General features: G+C 43.6%; 1 protein-coding gene across 1 annotated transcript in view; it reads left to right on the top strand.

Moving 5' to 3' along the window:
- Positions 1–21,051, top strand: part of nol4la (nucleolar protein 4-like a) — a 28,834-nt gene that overhangs the window by 2,515 nt on the left and 5,268 nt on the right. The window contains exons 2-10 of the mRNA XM_034875549.1: positions 6,577–6,732; positions 9,372–9,483; positions 11,189–11,298; positions 15,137–15,275; positions 15,810–16,102; positions 16,256–16,441; positions 16,920–17,108; positions 17,219–17,335; positions 17,484–17,676. Of these exons, the coding sequence (XP_034731440.1) occupies positions 6,577–6,732; positions 9,372–9,483; positions 11,189–11,298; positions 15,137–15,275; positions 15,810–16,102; positions 16,256–16,441; positions 16,920–17,108; positions 17,219–17,335; positions 17,484–17,676 (1,495 nt within the window). The remainder of the gene's footprint in view (positions 1–6,576; positions 6,733–9,371; positions 9,484–11,188; positions 11,299–15,136; positions 15,276–15,809; positions 16,103–16,255; positions 16,442–16,919; positions 17,109–17,218; positions 17,336–17,483; positions 17,677–21,051) is intronic.

The following is a 21,051-nucleotide window of genomic DNA, read 5'->3' as shown; positions in this document are numbered from 1 at the left end:
CCCCCCACCACAGGTGTTATACCTGTTTGAATGCGCGATTTAGATTTAAGCCAACCGCGTTTACAAAACTCCTCTAATATCCACTCAATATTATGTTTCCCTGTGGGCGAGAGGGCAGGTGGGATCTGTCTCTGCAGGTGCAGATGGGGCCTGAAATGTGTTGTTGAATAAGCTTTTGTCTGTGGCTCTTGTCATTTCTTGTTTATATACATTCTCATATGTCCTCTTGTCTGGTATGTTCATCTATCATCATCCTCCAGGTGAGCCATATTTTTCTGTGAGGCCCATCTAATATGAAATAAATCTGTGAGGTTTGTTTTGGGTTTTTTGGAGAGGCTGAGAAAGTCTAACTGAAAAAAGGCGGTGAGCACACACTTTGTAGCTAATATCACGAGGCTGGGCGAAGCGTCCCCCTGACTCAGCTCCACTTGAGAGATTTAAACAACATTAGCCAACACAAGCGGCTTTAAATGATGAGTCAGAGGCAACAAATCAACCCATTGAAATGCATTTAACTGTTTGAGAAAGCAGAGTTTTTAATTCACTGTTTGATTCACTGTGGGCTTTATAAATAGGCCGTCCTGGGCCAGTGGAAAAGTGACACGCACGAGCACACACGCACACACACACGCACACAATGGTCACTGCTTCCTCGCACGGCTGCAGGGCCGGAGGCGTGTCTCTGGAGCTCCAGCATTGGAAGCCCCGCTGCAGCTGCTCCCAGGGTGTGCCAAGTTTCTGTATGGGGGCAGGCATGGGGCTAAATGACGGGAGGCCGGGTGGGGGTAGGGCTGATGGTGGCTGATGTGCAGACAGAGAAGGTCTCTTCTATGTGTCAGTGAAGCATACAAGGCTGCTGAGTGTGTGACGGGACAGAAAGGCCGGGCACAGTAGCACACACTCATCCTAGATGCCTTCTTTTAAAGCCAGGAGCAGAATTATGTTCTGTGTTTTCGGTCCATCACCGACCTCCCGGCTTGTGCTTCTTTCTGCTCCATTCAGGGCTCAGAGAATCCAGTAGCCCTCAGTGTGGAGACGCAACCTCGTTTAGCTCTCATTATGTCTTGATTAGAGGACAGTGCAGGGGAGGAGGGGAACAGGACCAGAAACAGACACAGAGATGCACCACAGAATTGCACACTATCTGAGCACATATACTTAGACGGGGGGGGGGGGGGGGGGGGGGGGGGGGGGAGTCAGAGTGCAAGCGGGTTCAAAAGAGACGCTTAAACGCCCGGCAGACTTGAGCATTGTACGGGAAAATGTTGAAGTACTGCGAGCTGTTGCTTTTTGTTGCCATGCCAACTGAAATCTGTAAATATCTCTGTTCGTCTCTCATAACTAGGTTTTGGTGGACACGCACACACACACACACACGCACACACACACGTATACATGTAACTTCTGAAACACTTCACATGATGTTCAGAAGTTAAAGTTGCACCGTGCTTTGTGGAGGAACTGTGACAGCTTGTGTAAACCATTGGATGTCCAAAACTATTATTTACAATGTATCAAACACATAATAATAATAAATAGGTTAAGTGTCCCCAAGCTGAATCGATTAACAGTCCATCAGCAGAATATGTAATGCCAACTAGGGCTGAATCTAACAATGTATTTGTTAATTTTTTCAACTTTATCTATAAAATGTCAGAAAAACATGTCCATCAGTTTCTAAAGCATCAATCTGATGCTTAAAATTGTCCAATGCCCAAAGACATTTCAATAAACCTACCTACTTAGACAAAGGATAACTGGAAATATATAAATATTAGTAAATATTATAAATATTTTGTAAATATTTTAAGAAGCCGGGTAATTTGCCATTTTTTTTATAAAAGAAAATGACTTAAAAGAATCAATTGTCTAACAAAATAGTTGCAAATAGTTTTCTTTCAATCAACTTATCAATAATAATTATAATTTCTGCCAAGCAAAACTAAGATTTAGTAGTTACAGATTTGATTTGCTACTTTTCTTTGCCGCATAAACTGAATAACTTTTGGTTTTGAGCAGAAATATAAGGATTTATAGACCTAAAGACGTCGCCTCGGGCCTCTGGATGTTATAATGAACATTTATCAGTATATTCTGACATTTTATCCCCAAAATGATTCATGGATTAATGGAGAAAGTAATTGGCCTTAAAGTGACAGCATGACATGAAACAGGGTTGCCACAGAAAGAGGTTTCCTGAATAGAGGATTTAATAAAGCTATCAATTAACAAACAAAGGTTTGTCTTGGGACGTCCTCTCCTGGTGTAGAAATTAGAAACCACTATTCCTGACCCGTGTCTTGGAAAATGGGTCCTAAATGTTTGTGCTTCACCGTCAGACGAGACGAGGAACATCATCATTATTATCTGATTAATTAGTCCACATTTCCCCTGAGAGCTCCTCTTTTGTGGCAGGGCCACAGAGTCAAAAGAATACTGCCCTATTATTCGACAGCATTTGCATTTATGCTATTTTTGCATAGACAATGTCTTGTGCTTTTGTCCCGTGCTTTTTTCTTTCATCCCTCTCTGGAAGCGCTTATTAGGGGGCAACACATGGGCTCACACTCGTGGGTTCGTATAACAAATGCCCCCAAACGAGAACCACCACACGTGTAGACGTCTCTCCACAGATGGAAGCGGAGTTTACCTGTGCAGATGCAATGAGGATTGACTTTTGAACTCAAGGGGTGGAAATGTGCCGGTTTGAGGCTGGAGAACACTTCTTCATTAGTCGAGTCATAAAGAAATGAGTTTATTTGCGTGTGTGTTCAGACGTTGTGTTACCGTGACGTACCGCAAACGGTCGGTGAAATACTGCACGTATGTGGTCGTTTTTGTGTGTGTGTGTGTGTGCTCGTACAAAGAGGGGGGGTCGCTGATCGCATGCTCTGTTTTTCCTCCCTTCAGCACCCTCTCTGTTGCCATGGAGAGACCGTTCTTTGCTTTCCCATAGGAGGAGAAATTAACACCATTTTTAACTGGCCCGGGGGCCTCCCCCCCCTGTGTGGGAGATAGTCTGAGTTCTGCCACACACACACGCACGCGCACACACACACACGCACACACACACACAGTCTATAAGACGGCAATAATCTTCCTACCACAGTGCTACTGTCATTTTTAATACCTTTGCAAGGCCAACACGAACTGGGACAGTTTGATAATAGCCTGAAAAAGGACTCGCTGATGATGTGTGTGCCAGACATTTACATACCATTTCGAGTCAGTTGACTGGAACGTCAACAGTGCCGGTCGGCCGGGGATGGCGGGACTTGTGTGTTTCTCTGGCTCGCCGGGAGATTGGGGATGTCACACACTCTATCAAATAATGTTCATCATGGGAGCAGCCTGGAGGGAAACAGACACACACATGAATGCGGACGTCGGAGAACCTAACGACATGGCTTCATGAATTGAGAGGAGAGAGGAGCATGATGGTCAAAAGAAAAGAAATAGAAGGGGGCGGGGTTTTATAAAAAAAAACATGCAGGGCACTGTGGAGGTAATAGTCTTGCACACACACACCTGTGTAACACACCTCAGCTGGGCTTGGAACCCACATCTCCCCCTCCCTCGGGGTGTTTACTGGACCACCCCCAGCAAGAAAAACCACGTTGATAGCCAGTTGATGGATTTCCAGAGGAGGAGAGATGGGGTTTTAAAGATGACCTGTTGTCACATCTGCAGTGAGGTAATCTGAATCATAGTGTTGACACAGCCATCTTTACTCCCTACTTGCTGGACACACACACACACACACACACACACACACACACAAAAATAAAAAGTACCTGACACAACTCACTGTGCAACCACCTTACAAGATAGAAGACACCATTGTTGTGTTTGTGTTGCTAGACTTTAAAAGTTAATGCTCCTTTTACGCATTGGAGATTCTGTGCTTGCGTTCACCGTGGAGCTCATTTCTCGCGGGACGCATCATTTCTTCCTTGCCTTTGTGACCCAGCTGCTTCCCGTGAACCCCCCCCCCCCCTCCTCCTCCTCCTCCTCCGTCTCCATCACCTCCTCCTCCTGACCTGCCTGCGTGCAGGACTGCTCCTCTTTCACCCCCCCTGTTATGGTGTATGTGTGTGTGTGTGTGTGTGTGTGTGTGTGTGTGAGACTGCCAGCGGGGGTGGGGGCAGCCGACTCAACCCCTCCAGTCTCCTAGCAACAGAGCGGTTTGGTGCGGGACGGGGAGAGAGCGAGCAGGGGATGGGGGCTGGTTGTACAGTGACTGGGGAAAGCAAAGTCCTACGGGATTAGGAAGATAGCGAGAAGGAGAAGGAGGGCGAGGAGTTTTGCAGTGTTGTTGGCGATTAAGGATCCCGACATGTCTCCTTTGCTCTTTAAAAAACGGCACATTGCTCTGATGAGACCAAATATCCACAGCGCTGTTCAACAGCTGTTCTCCTCTGAGATGCTTCAGCTACGAGCTCTGCCCAGCAGACATGTGCTGCAGTTAAACACACACGGCGCTCATGAATACACACACACACACTCAGAGCGCGTCACGTTCAGAGGTGAATGTTTAACTCCCTGTCGACTTCTGTTTGGAAACTAGAGAGCTTTTCGTGGCAGAGGAGCACGAGAAGGCCTTCAGGTAGCAGGGTGGCTAGGGAAAGGAATGAAGCCTTGCCTGGAAGATCTTTGGGTACTTTCAACATCTGGCTCCAAAAGTAGAGCTGGAACGAAAATGGCTAATCATCCCACTAATGGGTTAAAAAAAAGACATTTGAAGATGTCACCCTGGGCTAAATTTAGGATATTGTGATAGACCAAACAGATAAAATAAATCATTTTCAACCAAATCTTCAATTTTCTGGCTCTAACTTTTTGGAAGAGTCGCTGCTTTTCTTTCTCATTAATGATTATCTTTGGGTTTTTGGACGTTGAAGACAAGTTTTTCCGGATTTTTGGGGGGATTTTGATTAGCAACGGTTGGTTACCCAACAAAAAAGCAGTGGAAATGTGGGTTTAAGAATCAGACAACTGGTGGTTTTTGATATGTTGTAGCCTATGTCAGTGTCTTTAGGTGGAATTCCAGGTCGGAGAAGACATTCCCAACAGAATATCTGGTGTTTGTTGGGGTAGAATTCAGTGGAGGATACAGCAGCGGTGTGGGTGCACTGCACGCCCTACAGTTGCACGAGATTATCTAAATCCAGCGTGAATGGACCTGACACCATTGTCCCAAGCAGCAGCAGCAGCGGCGGCGGCGGTGCTGGTGGTGATGTCACCGGGGGAATGATGGTGATACCTCCAAGTGCGATAGATTACAGCTGGGATGATGAGCTGGAGGATCGCTATCATTTCATTTATTATCATTACATTTAGCTCATGCTGACAGGGGAGAGTGGCTAGAAAGGGAGAGGGGAAGAGGGAGAGAGAGGGCCGGATTAAAACAAACCCGCACTGTGAGCTGGTTTTAGTTGCCATGGCAACGATGGTTACCTCGCACTTGGGAGAGCAGGAGCATGGAGAGGAGGAGGAGGGGGGGAAGAAAGGAAGAAAGAAAGAAAGAAAAAGAAAGAAATTAAGACGGGACGGAAAGAAAGAAAGACCGGACCGAAAGAAAGAAAGATGGGACCGAAAGATAGGGGATGAAGACATTGAGACAGGAGAGAGGACGCATTAAGGGGGAAAACAAGATGAAATGTCAGATCCCAGGAACTGTGTAGAAATGTCAAGGAGAGGAGGGGGACAAAAGTGGGATTCCTCAATGCCGGGGGGACAACTTTTTGAACTTCGGAACCTCGTCGAGAAAAGATCACTCCCCACCTAGAACCCACTCTCCAGAAAATGTCAGAGCTTGTTTCACATCTGCGGGAAAAAGGTGGACTCTAATTAAATGCCCCAACCCATTTTAAGCTTGCTGGGGCAGAAAAACAGCGCCAGGTGCAGATTTATTGTAATAAGATCTGATGGAAAATGCAAAGTGTTTTGACTGTGAGGAAGGTGGGAATGAAGGTATGAGAGAGTTATTTGGAAGAAAAGATGGAGGCAGAAAGGAGAGAGAGGAAAGCCCCATGTGGGGCTGCGGATGGAGAGCGTTGTCCTGGCGATCCCACTTCTATGGCGTGTCACATGACCCTTTGCCCAGCACACCTGCCCGAGAGAAATCAGTGGCAGTTTCTATGGCGACAGGGTCAGCAGTACAGGAGGCAGGATGGCTGCCAGAAGTGGTGGTAGGGGGGGGGGGGGGGGGGGGGGGGGGGGGGGGGGGGGGGGGGGGGGGGGGGGGGAGCGTTGGTCTTGTACAGTGTCGATGATTGTGTTATTTTTAAACATTGCAGAGATGAGGTGATGGCTGCCGGCCCAGCTGGGCCCAGACTTCTCCACCAGAGAGACTTTTAAAGACTGAACGTCTGCTGACAAAACAAAGCTGGTTGTTTTTAGTGCTGCTTATGACACCTTGTGCAGTGTGTACGATCTCTTGACCCATGTCTCACGTGCATTAAATATTAAAAACATACATCGAGGCAGGAAGCTCTATTTGCAGCTGTAACAGATGATACATACAAGCCTGAGGTGGGACATTAAACTAAACTCCGGTCTCTGTCTGTGTTTCAGTGTTCAGATGGGAATTCGGCCCAAGACAACTCCTCCCTGAAGCGTGTCGCTGTGGTAGAAGACTTCTTTGACATCATCTATGCCATGCATGTGGAGATGGGTGCCGACCCCGGAAGAGCACCCAAACATGCAGGCCAAAAGAAGACCTACAAAGCGGTGGGTAGATCCAACCAGGTACCTGTAGGGTGCAGGTAACCCTGCTAGCACTGCTCACAAAGGAAGGAAGGAAGGAAGGAAGGAAGGAAGGAAGAAGGTTGTCATTATCACGTTATGAATTTCTGCAGTGAATTAAAGATACTCAGATATATTGCTGATGTTGGCAGACAAGATGCATTCAAAAATGATAGAAAATAAAATTATGTAATAATGAAAAGATTGTTTATCGTCGTTGGCCGTGGGTTTGCTAATGCTAACGATACACCAACAGTCGCTCTTCGCTAATAGGAGTGGCTCCAACGTTAGCTTGCTGCTTCCAGGCACAAATGAGGCAAACCGACGCAGTGTCTCGTTCCCCAATTTTGGGGAACAAGGGTTACATACGTAACCCGAGACGTTCCCCTTCGAGGGGAACTCGAACTGCGTCGGTTACGACACTATGGGAACGCCTATAGTGTCGTAACCGACGCAGTTCGAGTTCCCCTATCTCGGGGAACAAGGGTTACGTACGTAACCCGAGACCTTTCCCAGGATGGCAAAGTAATGTTCCAACCTACTCTGCCTCACTCAGCCTCTGATTAGCTTACCCTAGTATTCTTGCACAAACCCTAACCAATCTCACTCCTCGTGCCTAAACCTAACCAAATCCAACCAATAAGGCAACGAATGCTAGCCAATCAGAGGCAGAGTTGGCGGCTCATGCCTCTGCCATCCCAGGATACGCCTATTTGCCCCCTCGGCCTGCATTTAGTAATTAAGGACTTTCCTTTCTATGCTCTGTTGTGTCATCTTCTGACTGAGTTTGCGTTTTCTTTGTTTTGCCTTTTTGGAACCAGGCCAACATTAATGTAAGGTTAATATTACTCAGACGGGCTGCTGACTGAAAAAAAGCAGGCAGGCAAGAATGAGAACAAGTAAGCGACACGTAAGCATTATTATGGAACCCATGCGACTTCTAGGGAAGACGCCCTTCAATAGGATTCACACGCTAGCCTACTACTGGCCAGGCGTCCTAACTAACGCAAGATAACGTAGCCCGGTTTGTTCAGGTCTTATCCCCTGACCAATCAGCTATCCTAACCTTAACCACTCGAGGTCAACGCCTAACCCCAATCAATCGAGCTGCTTTGTGGGGCGGGACTTTCCTAGGAGTTACGAGCGATCCACAAAAACGCGTCACATAGTGCCACAAGTGCACCCTGGGTTATGAAGTTTGTGAGTGCCAGTATGCAAGAAAAAGTCACATTACACTGCATGGGCACACTGGTGCTTTGAGCTACAAATGCTGACATCAGCATGATGCCATCCTCATAGTAACAATCAGCATCTGGATAGATAGGCTTATCTTGTTCACCACCTTTGCTTGGGGGGGGGGGAGCATGATAACTAGCTAGCTAATTGGCAAATGGGTACATCTGAGGAAGATGGAAATGTTTTGTAAGTATTTCCTAAAGGTTTGGATAAATTCAAACTTTTACCGGATGTTGGCGCTAGATGAAAGGTTGAGGGATTGCCAGTGTATTCTGAGGGAAACATGAAAGTGGGTACCAAATTTAATGATTTGGATGTTTGCCTTATAAAGACCTTCCATGAATCCAAACCTTTTTGGAAGCGCTCGAATAACTGCATGCAGACAATATCTCCTTTTCCTTTGTGTGAAAAGTGTCTCAGCCGGAGTGAGTTTAAACAATCTAAATAGGATTATTTAATTTGAAAGAAATGGGCCCCATGTGTAATGTTTAGGACCAGGAGTCACCAAGGGAACAAGTGACCACCTTTACCAGAAAAACACGTTTTTTGTTGTGTCCCATTATGGATGCAAACCGAGGTGTAGTCTCGGGTCGAGTGTCCTGACTGAACGAGGGGCTTTACATGCAGCTTTAGTGCAGTGTTGTTGGGGGTAGCAGGACTCTGGTACCCCCCACCCCTCAGGATTGGAAAAAAATAATCATGGAGCCACTTCCTCCTGCCCTGTAGAGAGGTCCTGTCACGTCTCATAGAGTGTACCCTTTTGAGGAGGCAGCATCACTGGGGCAGGGCATAATATGGAACTGTCACTGTGGCCTTCTGGGAGGTGCACGCTCCTCTGGGTGGCCTTTCCCTCTCAGCTGCCTTAGGGGGCCATGAGGGGTGGGGGGGGCAAAGGGGATGGGGGAGCTGTGGCAGTGTTGATGGTGGGCCGGTGGGGGTGGGCACCCTGCTGCTCTCTCCATGGTCACGTGAAGGTCGCATTTTACAGGGAAACGCCAGCGGGGGTGAGGAGGGTAGGGTGGCGCTGCATCGGAGACAAACAGAGAAGGAAGGCTGAGCATGAGAAAGGGATGCTGATGTGAGTCAACTGCACCTGAGAGAGCAGGAAGAGAAAGATGACAAACACCACTTGTGTTTTAGATTATCAAAGCAGAAATACACACAGTTGGAATTAGGTCATCCAAAGGCACGAGAGATGGCCTAGAGGGAGGATTCCTCCTCATGCCACATCCAGATAACACATAGTCACTGACCCCTAAGTTTCACACATGCACCCAACAAAACAAAAAATACCTGCACACACAATTTGAGTAAACACAGCCTGAGCTATAACTGCTGGCCTTTCTGTTGCCGTAACCCAGTCTCCTCTGCTCACTCCCCCGGCACAGATAGCAGAGACCTACGCCTTCCTGCCCAGAGAGGCGGTGACTCGGTTCCTAATGAGCTGTGGAGAGTGTCAGAAGAGGATGCACATCAACCCCAGCACTGCAGAGTTCAAAGGTAACGACACACATCCGACCTGTGGAGGGCCTGTAATTCTGGAGACATCACTAACTGATAGGCTATTTTTTTAGATCAACCCTTAAGAGTAGATAGTGCTTCCATCCTTTGACATACGGACATGGACGAGGGTTAATTACTATGTTGCAATGCATGTAGGGATGGTGTAGATCAATCCATCTTCTACTAGCCAGATGTCACTGTTGTAGGATTTTCTGCAATCATTTCATCATAAGATTAAAAAAAAAGTTTATTTGGTTTATCAAACAAGATAAAGGGGAGTTCTCAGTTGTCCTATCAGACACTGATGTCATATGCACTCAGAAGAGTTTTGATATTGAAACATCATTAATAAAACATATTGTGTGTGTGTGTGTGTGTGTATATATATATACATACATACATACAGTACATACAGACATATATATAAATATATATACATACACATAGTACATACTGTATATATACAGCATACATACACATACACATACATACATACACATATACATACATATATATACATACATATGTACATATGTATATATATACACATAGGTATATAAATATATATTTACAGATATATACATACATATACAGTATATACATACAGTAGGTAAAGTTTATTTGTATAGCATCTTTCACATAAAAATCACAAAGTGCTTCACAATAAAATCTGATGCAAAACAACAAATTCAAATACAAGAACATTTAAGTACAAAATAGAAAACCCAACAAACAACCAAAAAATACCAACCCTGACTAACTAAAAGCCTGCTTGAACAGCAGTCTCATATATATATATATATATATATATATATTTATATGGACATGCTGTAACAAAGACTCAGGAGGACCACATCTCTAGGATTGTAAATGATCACAGAGTCCCTCTGGTGGCCAGTGTGGCAGCTAGCCCACTTTAATATGACATCTAGCAGAGGCTACTGCTTGGATTTCAACCTTTTGCAGTATACTCATAGGTATTATTGAGCAGAGGTCTTCCAACTGTAGGTAGGGCTTGATGGACACCTGCATGCCCATGCATGTTGCTAAAAACCAACAGGAAGTTAGTTGTTGCAGTATGGCCTGTTGATTTGGCCCACAATTTGGAAGTGGCACCCCTCCCTCGGAGTCCTAGCCCAGTCAAGTACTGAGACATTATACACTTATTTCAGAGACAGTGTGACTTACTCTATCTGATCATTTTCTCAAGTAAATATCAATAAATCAGTTCAGAAAACTCCAGAACTGAGAATTGTCAACATCAGAGTAATCCAGTAATAGTTGTGTGTATATCCATGAATACATATCAAAGAGGAACTGCTATTAGCTAATTCGGCATGCGTATAATGTTGCCTATTAAAACTACGGGTGTGATTTTTTAGCTGAATCTGAAAAGTAACTAAAGTAGTGAGTCAAAAGTACAGTTTTTCTCTCTGAATCTCGGTGGAGTAGAAGTATCAAGTATCTTAAAATGGAAATACTCAAGCAAAGTACCACACAATTGTACTTAAAAGGCAATACTTGAGTAAATGTACTTAGTAATGTACCAGCAGTCAAAGGTCTGCCCAATGCTGCGACAGATCAAATAGATCTACCAAAAGATTAGTTTTAACTTCTATCTACCTCTATATTTTATAGACATTTATCATTATGTATAACTGTTTGTGTTTAATTTGTCTTGTTTTTCTGCTTTCTTTGTCAGAAAATGACAGACCCACCTCACTGGTCCCAGACCTCATTGATTATAACATGCCTCTCACTGCCACCTACCTGAAACAAATGAAACTGCAGTGCATGACTGCCACTGAAAGGGTAAGTGCCTATTTTCTCCAAGTGGACTGTGAACATTTGAAAAAGCATAGATAGATAGATAGACAGATAGACAGATAGACAGATAGATAGAGAGAGAGAGATAGATAGATAGATGTTAATTGATCCCAAGAAAAATGGGAAATTCCGGTGTTACAGCAGCAAAATCAGTGACAAAGCACAGAATACAGATATAAATGAAATATAAGGAAAAATATACATACATACAATATACATTAAATAATAATATGAATAAAGTAAAAACAACAAATATTTGAATATGTACAGGATGGGGAAACAAAAATGTGCAACTGCTTTAATAATATGCTAAAATGTATGCTACATATAAATGCAAATAAACCAATTGTGCAGGTTGCATTAGTGCAGTGGTGTGGTGTCCAAAAGTCTAGGAGCAGATACAAGGTGTGCTGATGGATGAAATAGAAAATCAACCATTATTAAACATCTCCTTCTCACTATAACTTTATCTGTATTGACTGCACACATCTTTTTTTTAATTCTCATTGAGGCTGTGGGGCAGAATTAAGATTAAGATTAAGATTAAGATCGAGATTAAGATCAAGATTAAGATCAAGATTACATTTAAGATTCCTTTACTAGTCCCACAAGGGGAAATTACAATTTACACTCTGTTGTTGTTACACACAGGCCTGAATTACACACACATGCTCAGTACCTATACATGCACTAAATGGAGAGATGTAATTCAATGTTAAAACATTCCGAGCAGTCCTCCCGCTGGGAGGAGGAGCTCAGCGTGAAATGAGGATTAGCAAATCTTCTGCCCACTGTGACGTCATGCGTGAGACCCCTCCCATGTTTGGCTGTGACAGAAACACTCAGAAACCACTGCCACTAAAGTGCAAGGAGCGCTACTCGATGATCATGATGATAATGTAGAACCTCACTCGCGCATAATTAGGATTATCCGGAACAATGACCCAGACTGGGATTTGTGGGTGAGTACAAATTAACAACTGCTGAGTGTTGGTCCCATCTGTGCGCAGACTGAGAATGAACGGGGACAATAATGTAATAATGAACCATCACAGAGGGTTATTTCGTGTGTTGTAGGAGACTTGTAGTGATTCGTTCCATATCTGCACTGCTTTGGTGAACACTTCAAAGCAGCAGTTGGTTCAAAATGCAGCCGGTTTGTTCTGTTGACAAAAGCAGATCAGCACAGAGTGTGTGAGTGTGTGTCTAGTCTGCTGCCATTTGTTTGCATGTTGTTCTACAGAACTTTGGTAATTGTTACAGTACAACCTGCTTTTCCTCTTTGACATATGGTAAAGAAACAAACTAGAACCCGGCCAATACCGATACGCATATTTGGTCATTTAAAAATCCGATATATCGGCCGATATGCAGTATATTTAAAAATAAATAAAAATAAATCCAGAAACGTAGTAGTTAGTTATGAGTTCTCACCAAAATGAATGATATGAAATGAAATGATAATAATTTGTTTTATCATCACAACAGAACAGAGGAACATCAAAATATATTAAAGTTCTGATCAATAAAATGTATAAAAATACAAACTTAAGATATGAAACTAAAAGCTCTTTGAACAAAAACACAATTACAAAAAAAAAAAATAGAGTTGCCAACCGGGACATTGTAGAGCGCCCTCTGGTGGACAAACGCCAACGCGCATAACATGGTTGACAGTCCGTTTTTTATTTTTTTAAATATTCATTTATTTAAAAAACTTTATTTTTTAATTTTCTTTGAAATTGGCCATTATAAATGCCGATACCGATAGATAGGGAAATACCTAATATCAGCCCGCCGATATATCGGTTGAGCTCTAAAACAAACTACCCACGGTGATATAAAACATGCCTTAGATTAGTTTCTTCCTTTTCAACCAAACATTCCATATATATATACACACATAATATTCTGGTTTTTGCCCTTTTTCCGAAAAAGACAATATTCCGACTATTTGTCTGTTTACATGGCTAAGAAAGTGAATATTACACTAATATTCCTGTTGACATGCAGCCGTGCAAAATTTTCATTCCTCCAACCTGCTTCTTGAAAACGTTGGCGTGATGTGTATGCATATCCAAAAACCTGTTAACATCCAAGTCTTTGATAATGTTTGAAAGTAGCTGTGTTGTCCTTCTTATTCCCCTTGCAAACTGTTGGCTGGTTGGTGTGTGTATGGCAACCATAGCAACGCACAGAGCTGACCATAGCACACGGTAAAAACCGTGATTGAGACGCATATTCCAAAAGAACGCCTCTAAAATCCGAATAATACCAAAATATGCCACGTCTTAATCGAAAAAATGCTATGTTCTGAAAAATGCCCTTTCTAGAATATCCAACCAGAATGTGCTGTTTACATTCAGAATATTGTCATTTTCTGAATAATAGTGGAATATTGGTGTGCATGGTATGCACTTCAGTAAGGTCCCTTGGATTGGATACAGGCCTGAAATACTCTGCTACTAATGATTGTTGGTTATTAATCCAAAAGGTGTAAAAAATGGCAATTCACATTTCCTAAACCCAAAGGGACAGCTCTAGGTTAGTTGGTTTGTCAGAAATCCAAAAGTGCTTGCCCCTTGCGGGATTAATAAAGTATACATTAAAAAAAAAAGCAGCAAATCGTCATAATTGAGAAGTTGGAGCCACTGAAAAAGCTCGGCCCTAAACAGTTAATACAATATCACAATAATAACTTTTTCTTTGTTGATTGACTAATCATTTCAGCGAAAATGTTCCATCAACTTCTGAAGATATGTGCTTATGGTAAAATGTGTTTTTTGTTGATTTGACTAATTATTCCAGCAAAAATGTTCCATCCCCTTCTGAAGATTACGTCTGTTGTCTTATCTGATGGGACGATGTGTATTCTACTAACGTCTACTAAGTAAAGTTCTTCAACTTCAGTCTTTCTAAAACTCTAATGAGTCTCATTTTTTAAAGTAAATCCCCACAATTTATGAATTTCATACGAAGCCATTAATGATCCAGTTCCAATTAGAAATAGTGTAACTAGAGATTCTCTCCCTCTTATATCTCTCCCTCTTTGATGCTACACTGCTCACCTGGTACCTAATGGACCTGTCACAGAGCATTTCAGTCCTCCTCAGACCCTTTACAGAGGGATGGATGCGCATCCCCAGGAGTTTTGGCCTATTTGTTTGCTCGCGTGGGCGGGAATGACATGACGTGACGATATTTCCGCTCTGTTCCCGTTGCACGGCCGTAGTTCTGCTCCCGTTTCTGCCAGCTGAGAGAAGAGAAGTCACTATTTATGTTAGCAGTAAAGTGGCCCGGGTGGCTCTGAAATGGGGCTGTTATATAATGTCGTATGGAACCACAGCTCAGGAGAGTCTTAGGATAGTTTGGGAGATTATTCTGTTCTCCTTCGCCAATCCTTACCCTCCCTCATGATTTACTCATACATGTATTATACTATTATTATCATATCTGTGACGATATAACAAGCATCTTTAGGGCTATGCGTGATAGCGGACCTCCAAGAAAAAAATATTTAACATGTTTTAGTTAGAGTTAAATTAAGAAAACACTTCAAAAAACCTAATCAAAGAAAGAAAGAAAAAAGCAATCTTAAAATTCAGCTGAAGCTAATATGAGACTTTGTTGTTATCCCTGTGGCATAGCTCCAAAATGAAGTACTGTCAGGAAGCACAAAGAGGGAGTTTCCCGCTAAAAACACTAACTTTTCTTCTTCTCTACCGCTTTCTCACAGACACCCCCAGACACTCAGCCCCCCCCTCTCTCTGCACATCCAGGTTTCTCTTTCCCCGTCTCACAGTCTCTTCCTTTCTCCCGCCAGGATGACAGCTCGATGAGCAGCGAGGACATGAACGGCGTTGAGCCTACATGGGTGGCAGCTGAGCCGCCCCCCCTGCCTGAGCCCAGTCCACCTAATGGAGAGAGGGTCAGCAACCCAACAACCATTAAAGAAGAGGACTGTAAGACATACTGTTTATTTTTTAGATGCATTTACCTAATTTATGAGAATGGTGCAGACTGGTGTTACACGGGAAACAGCTTGCCTCGTTCTTAGAGGACTTATCCAAATAAATCCACTCTTACAGGGGGTGGGACACCACCGCAGCCCCCGATCCATGCACCCCTCTCTCTCTCTCTCAGGGTATAGGGTTTAGAGAAGTAGGACAAAGGCTGATAGTAACCTTCACAGATTAGGCAGCACTATAGAAAGTACAGGGATTCTGGATAAAGGGCGAGTCAATGGCACGGAGAATTACTCTGCTCTTGTGAACATAGGTGACACATGTGGAAATCATCACAGTGAAATCAGCACACAGCCACACGACTCGGTTAAAGAGCACTAATTTGCACACACCACTTCCACCCAAACTTTTATTTATCTTGACAGTTGACCCCAATACCCCCTGCCGTAGCAGTTTCAGAGTCTATGTAGTGAACAAAGCCACATCAATGCAAAGTGATGACAATCTCTTCTGTCCCTTCCCCTGTGCCAGATGACGACTCCTCAGAGAGCGGCAGTGCCAACGGGTTGCCGGCTCTGACCTCCCCGGAGGCGCTGGCTGCGGGTGGGAACCCCCCAGATGGTGGGGCCCCTTACGGGGAGGTGACAGAGAACGGGCTGAGCGCTCCACTGGACTTTAGCACCACCTCACCCTCGTCCTCCTCAGAGGATCAGCAGCCGGTCAATCTGAGCGACAGACTGCTGCAGGCGGGCAGCTCGCCACCAAACTCTTACCCCGCAGACACCAACAGGAAGTACCCCACCAGAACAGAGTACACCAACAAGGTCAGAATACACACTTGATAACTTCATATACATTGGACTTTATCTTTCTCATGTGGTGCTAACTTTCTCTTTCTTATTGAGCAGTTAAGAACAGCTCTCGTGTCGGCATGATCTGTAATAATGGTGTTTCCGTGTATATCTGTGTGTTTTTAGTCCCCTCCTTACAGTTCAGGAAGCTATGACTCGGTAAAAACCGAACTAAGCATGAGCGCAGAGGACTTGACCTCTGGTCGGGCTCAGATCATTGACGACGACGATGACGATCACGACGACCACGATGACAGCGACAAGATCAATGACGCTGAGGGTATGGACCCTGAGAGACTCAAAGCCTTCAATGTAAGTAACTCGTCTAACTGTTCATATAATAAAGTTATAATAGAGAGAATAGTACAGCTGGATATCAGCCAGTGTAGATATTGTACTTAGAAATATTAAAGAATTCCCACATCTACATTTAATATAGATAAGTACACAATGTTCACATCCTTATCTGTGTATTTCTGAAAACAAACAAAGTAAAGTTGGAAAAAAATGCATTCATGAGTGATTAGGCAAACACTTGAAATATTGTCCTGAATATCTGCGATGGTTTCCATCGCTCCGGTTTTCATCTCCTCCCCCTCTCTCTTTATCCTCCGTTCTTCCACTCTACCTCTGATGCTCCCCCATCCCCTGCCTTCCCTCTTCCTCTCTTTTGTTTTCGACTCTCACACCCCTCGCTCTCCCTCTCTATCCGGCTCCCCCACTCCATTTTTCTGCTCTACATCCCTTCTCTCCCTTCCCCCTTCCCCCCCTCTCTTTCTCCCTCTATCAGATGTTTGTGCGTCTGTTCGTTGATGAAAATCTGGACCGCATGGTGCCCATCTCCAAACAGCCCAAGGAGAAGATCCAGGCCATCATTGAGTCCTGTAGCCGCCAGTTCCCAGAATTCCAGGAGCGCTCCCGCAAGCGCATCCGCACCTACCTCAAATCCTGCCGTCGCATGAAAAAGGGCGGTTTTGAGGTACGAAGTGCCCCCCAGCCAAAACATAATCTGTATTCATTCAACATCTCAATACATCTAGTGCATCACATTCCTAATGTGCAACAAATCTCTGCGACCCCTCCTGGCAGATACGACCAACGCCTCCTCACCTCACCTCTGCCATGGCTGAGAACATCCTCGCTGCCGCCTGTGAGAATGAAACCCGAAACGCTGCCAAGAGGATGCGGCTTGATGTCTACCAAGCGGTAAATGTCTTGGCAGTTGGTGGTTTTCTGAATTTGCCAGGCATGGATTTGGGATTGCGCTAGGATAGCCATGCATCATAAACGCTGAACTGCACAACAGAAACTGCAATGTTCTCCCCAAAAACTGAAAACATTTCATTCCTCACAGGATGAACCTGCGTCTGTTGACAAGACCAACTCGAAGGACCCGGCCTCTGTGGCCCCGTCCGGGTTCACCATCTCCAGCGCAGCTTTTGCCCAAGACCAGCTCGACACCAACGGAGGCCTCAACTACAACCTGCGAGGGGGATACGGGACAGTCGGCAGCAACCAGCAGAACTCTGGTGCCGCACAAACCAACGGTGAGGAGCTTTTATCAAACATATCATTAGGCTTGACAAAGAATTTTCAAAAGCACAATTAACATACTGCTCCTGGTTTGAAAACACAATACGTTTTCTCATATTTGTATCTACCTAGACATAAGTTCCCACCTTGGTACAATATCGGTGAACAGAAATTAAATTGGTGGATTTAGAAAAAAATGTTGCCGAATAATTTTCGCTATGCTGGTGTCATTGCTGTAGAGTTGGCTGGTCTGGTCCAGACGGAAATGTTAGAGCAACTATTGAATGTGTTGCGGTAACGTTTGGTTTATAGATATTAATGGTGCCCAAATAATGAATCCCATCGACTTTGTGATCCTCGGACTTTTCTTTTAGCGCCACCAGCAGGTCAAATTGTTTTCAGTGAAATATCTAACATCTACCAGATGGATTGGTACTAAATCTTGTACAGACATTTCAAGTTTCCAAATCCTGTGTCGTACAGACTTTAGTGGTCCTTTAACTTTTCCTATAGCGCCATCATTGGTTTAAAGTTTTAACTTATCCAATAATCCTTTGGTTTAGGACCAAATGCCTGCAACACTACTGGCATTCCCATCAGCTTTGCCAGGACTGTGTTTTTAGCCCTAATTGGCAAAAGGTAGCACGTTAACATCCTAAAACTAAGATGTTGGACATGGTAAACATTCCATGCTAAAACATCAGCCTGTTTAGCCTGCTTCTGTGGAGGCTCCACGGAGAGCTTTCTTTCATTGCCTATGCAAGTGGCCTAAAGTTTATATATTTGTGTGCAGGGGTGCCGTATAGGGGAGAAAAGTTAGGACAAATCCAATCTATGGTTGACAGGTGCCCCAAAAAATAGGTAAATGTGGTGACAACAGCTGCGCAGAGGGGTTCCAATTTAATTTTTGTCATGTAGACAAAAATTCCTGGCATTGGTGTGCAAGGTAAATAGCAGGGCCGGCATGTGCGTGCGTGGTTAGTGTGTGGTAGAGCGAGTGAGAGAGTGACGTTATTAGCTTGGGAGCGAGTACCGTCTCTAGAGACACAGTAAGAGAAACAACAGAGACAGAGTTAACCCTCTCCTGGACTTCATGTTGTTTATAGAGAATGTGAATCCCGAAATGAGTAGGGGGAAACGCAACGCTGCCGAGCCATAGCCGAGCAATGTGCGTTACAATTTTTGCAGATTAATCTTATGAAATTGGTGTATGTATGTGTATGTATGCCAATTTGTTTGCCATTTTTGGCGTGTTATCAAGATGCATGACTTGCATCACCTTGCAATTGTGTGAGAATTATGCGGTGGCAACTAAATCGAAAATCGGCGAAAATCCACGTAGGGAGGTTAGTTGGCGTAGGGGATAGGTGAAACCCAGGACCTACACCCAGGAGACTGGGGATTGTGTCCTGTGTTTGGAGTTTCCTTAAAGCCCAACCCATTCTTCTTTTCCTAAACTCAACCGTTGCTTTTTTCCAACATGTTGTTCTCGCAATCACACGGCCAGACGGAGACAGCACTCCCAATGGCGTGTATGTTTACACCCGCTGAATACAGCGGAGACATACATGTGGATAGCTGAAAATGTGTACAGATAACACGCAACAGTGCTGGACTTCCAATAAAGCTCCATGTTACATGTCACAGTCATGTAGACAAACAAGAGGTAGCCCACATGCAGTTTAAGCTGGCACAGAAAGATAAAAATACACTCACTGGAGAATAATCATCATAACAGATCCTAGTCCTTCTAGTAGTAGTAATCTTCTAGTTCAACCATAGAATCTGTCCTAATTCACTTTAACATCAACCTTTAAGAACTTATTAACAAGTTTGCTTCTTTTTCCCCTTTGACCCTAGCTGGATATTATCAACCACTTACAGGCCTTTAGCCTCTTCTAAAGAATATCTTGAAAACGGCAATATTAACCCTATAATTTACATTTGACTGTTTCTTTCTGATAAATGTAGGTCTATGTGGTTTCCCATAGTATGTCGCTTTATATATTAATATTAATCCTAATGTGGGGGATCTGAGCTTTAAAGATCCCTCTTTGCCAGCACGGTCCCGCTGATGGGACGTTTTATCCATTTTAGGACACAACATTTTCTTCACTCATAAATTGCAAGCATCAAATCGTCACAAACACGCTCATGCAGCAAATCACTGGAAAGCTTAAAGTCTCATGATTCCATTAAGCCCACACACAAAGCATGGAGGTGACTTATATATTATGTTAGGAAGTAAAGAAACACAGACAGATTCTGCTACGTTTCTGTCTAAAGTCGAGCGTGCATCCCTACCTTTGTCCTCGTGTCTTTCTTCACAGCGGTGAAAGATCGTCATAAACTTTTTTTTTTCTACATTGCCAACAGTTCAAAGAATAAGTACATCCAATCCTTTTAATCCAAAACGAGCTGGTCCCCTCACAATCTTGGAAATTCTGGCCGAGTTTCCTTGTAAACAAAGCTGAACACAGCCGAATAGCCTCAAGCCTAAGGAATTGAGTGACAGCTGATATAAGCCAATCCACAGTCTACTGTAACCCGAGTGATCCCTTATGGAAGCCAATGAAGTCGCAGTGTTCACAGAGGAGGGAGCTGGGAAACATTGACAGCCATTCCAACCAATTTAACCCTGTGATGGCTCCAGCTGTGTTAAAGCAAAAATATGGCCTTCCTAGGGCATTTCACCATTTCATCAAATTATAATACTTATTCCTATAAATCTATGCATGTAGTTATTTCAGGGATGTGTGTGAGTGATGTAGAGGTGTTTATGTGTTTGAGAAGTTTTGTATTTTGGCATTTATATATATATATTTATTGATGAAAATCCATTTTATGAGTCTTTTTTTTCTGGATTTTTTCTGTTTAAAGTTGAGACATGTGGCTAGGGTACCATTTTAGTATATAGCCCATGTAATATGCTCACAGTAGTGTTTTTTAATAATTTTGCAGATGATTTACTTGGACGGAAATAGAAATTCTCTCTTCTAACCTGTTTAGCTCTGTGTCAGTAAGGCCTAGTGTCACACTGCCACTAGAAACAAAACATTGAGAGTGTTAACTTCCCAATGACCTCAGGGTCATCCCAGAGGGCCAAACTATGTGGGAAAAGCATGGATTTTCAAGTGTTTGTTTAAAAAAAAAAAAAAATCTGCATCGCTTGATAAAAGCTAAATCGGTGTTGCCTACAGGAATTTCCTTTTTTTCGAGAGAACGGGCTCTTGATGCATCTCTTAAATCTCCTAAGTATTTTTCTGCTAGTACCAAGGTATATTATGTTGTTTGATAGATATCTTTGATAGATAGATAGATAGATAGATAGATAGATAGATAGATAGATAGATAGATAGATAGATAGACAGGTAGATACTTTGTACTTT

The sequence above is a fragment of the Etheostoma cragini genome, chromosome 7 (assembly GCF_013103735.1).
Source record: "Etheostoma cragini isolate CJK2018 chromosome 7, CSU_Ecrag_1.0, whole genome shotgun sequence".
In the NCBI taxonomy this organism is placed as follows: domain Eukaryota; kingdom Metazoa; phylum Chordata; class Actinopteri; order Perciformes; family Percidae; genus Etheostoma; species Etheostoma cragini.
Note: the sequence above shows the minus strand (reverse complement) of the source record. Positions and strands in the feature narration are given on the sequence as shown.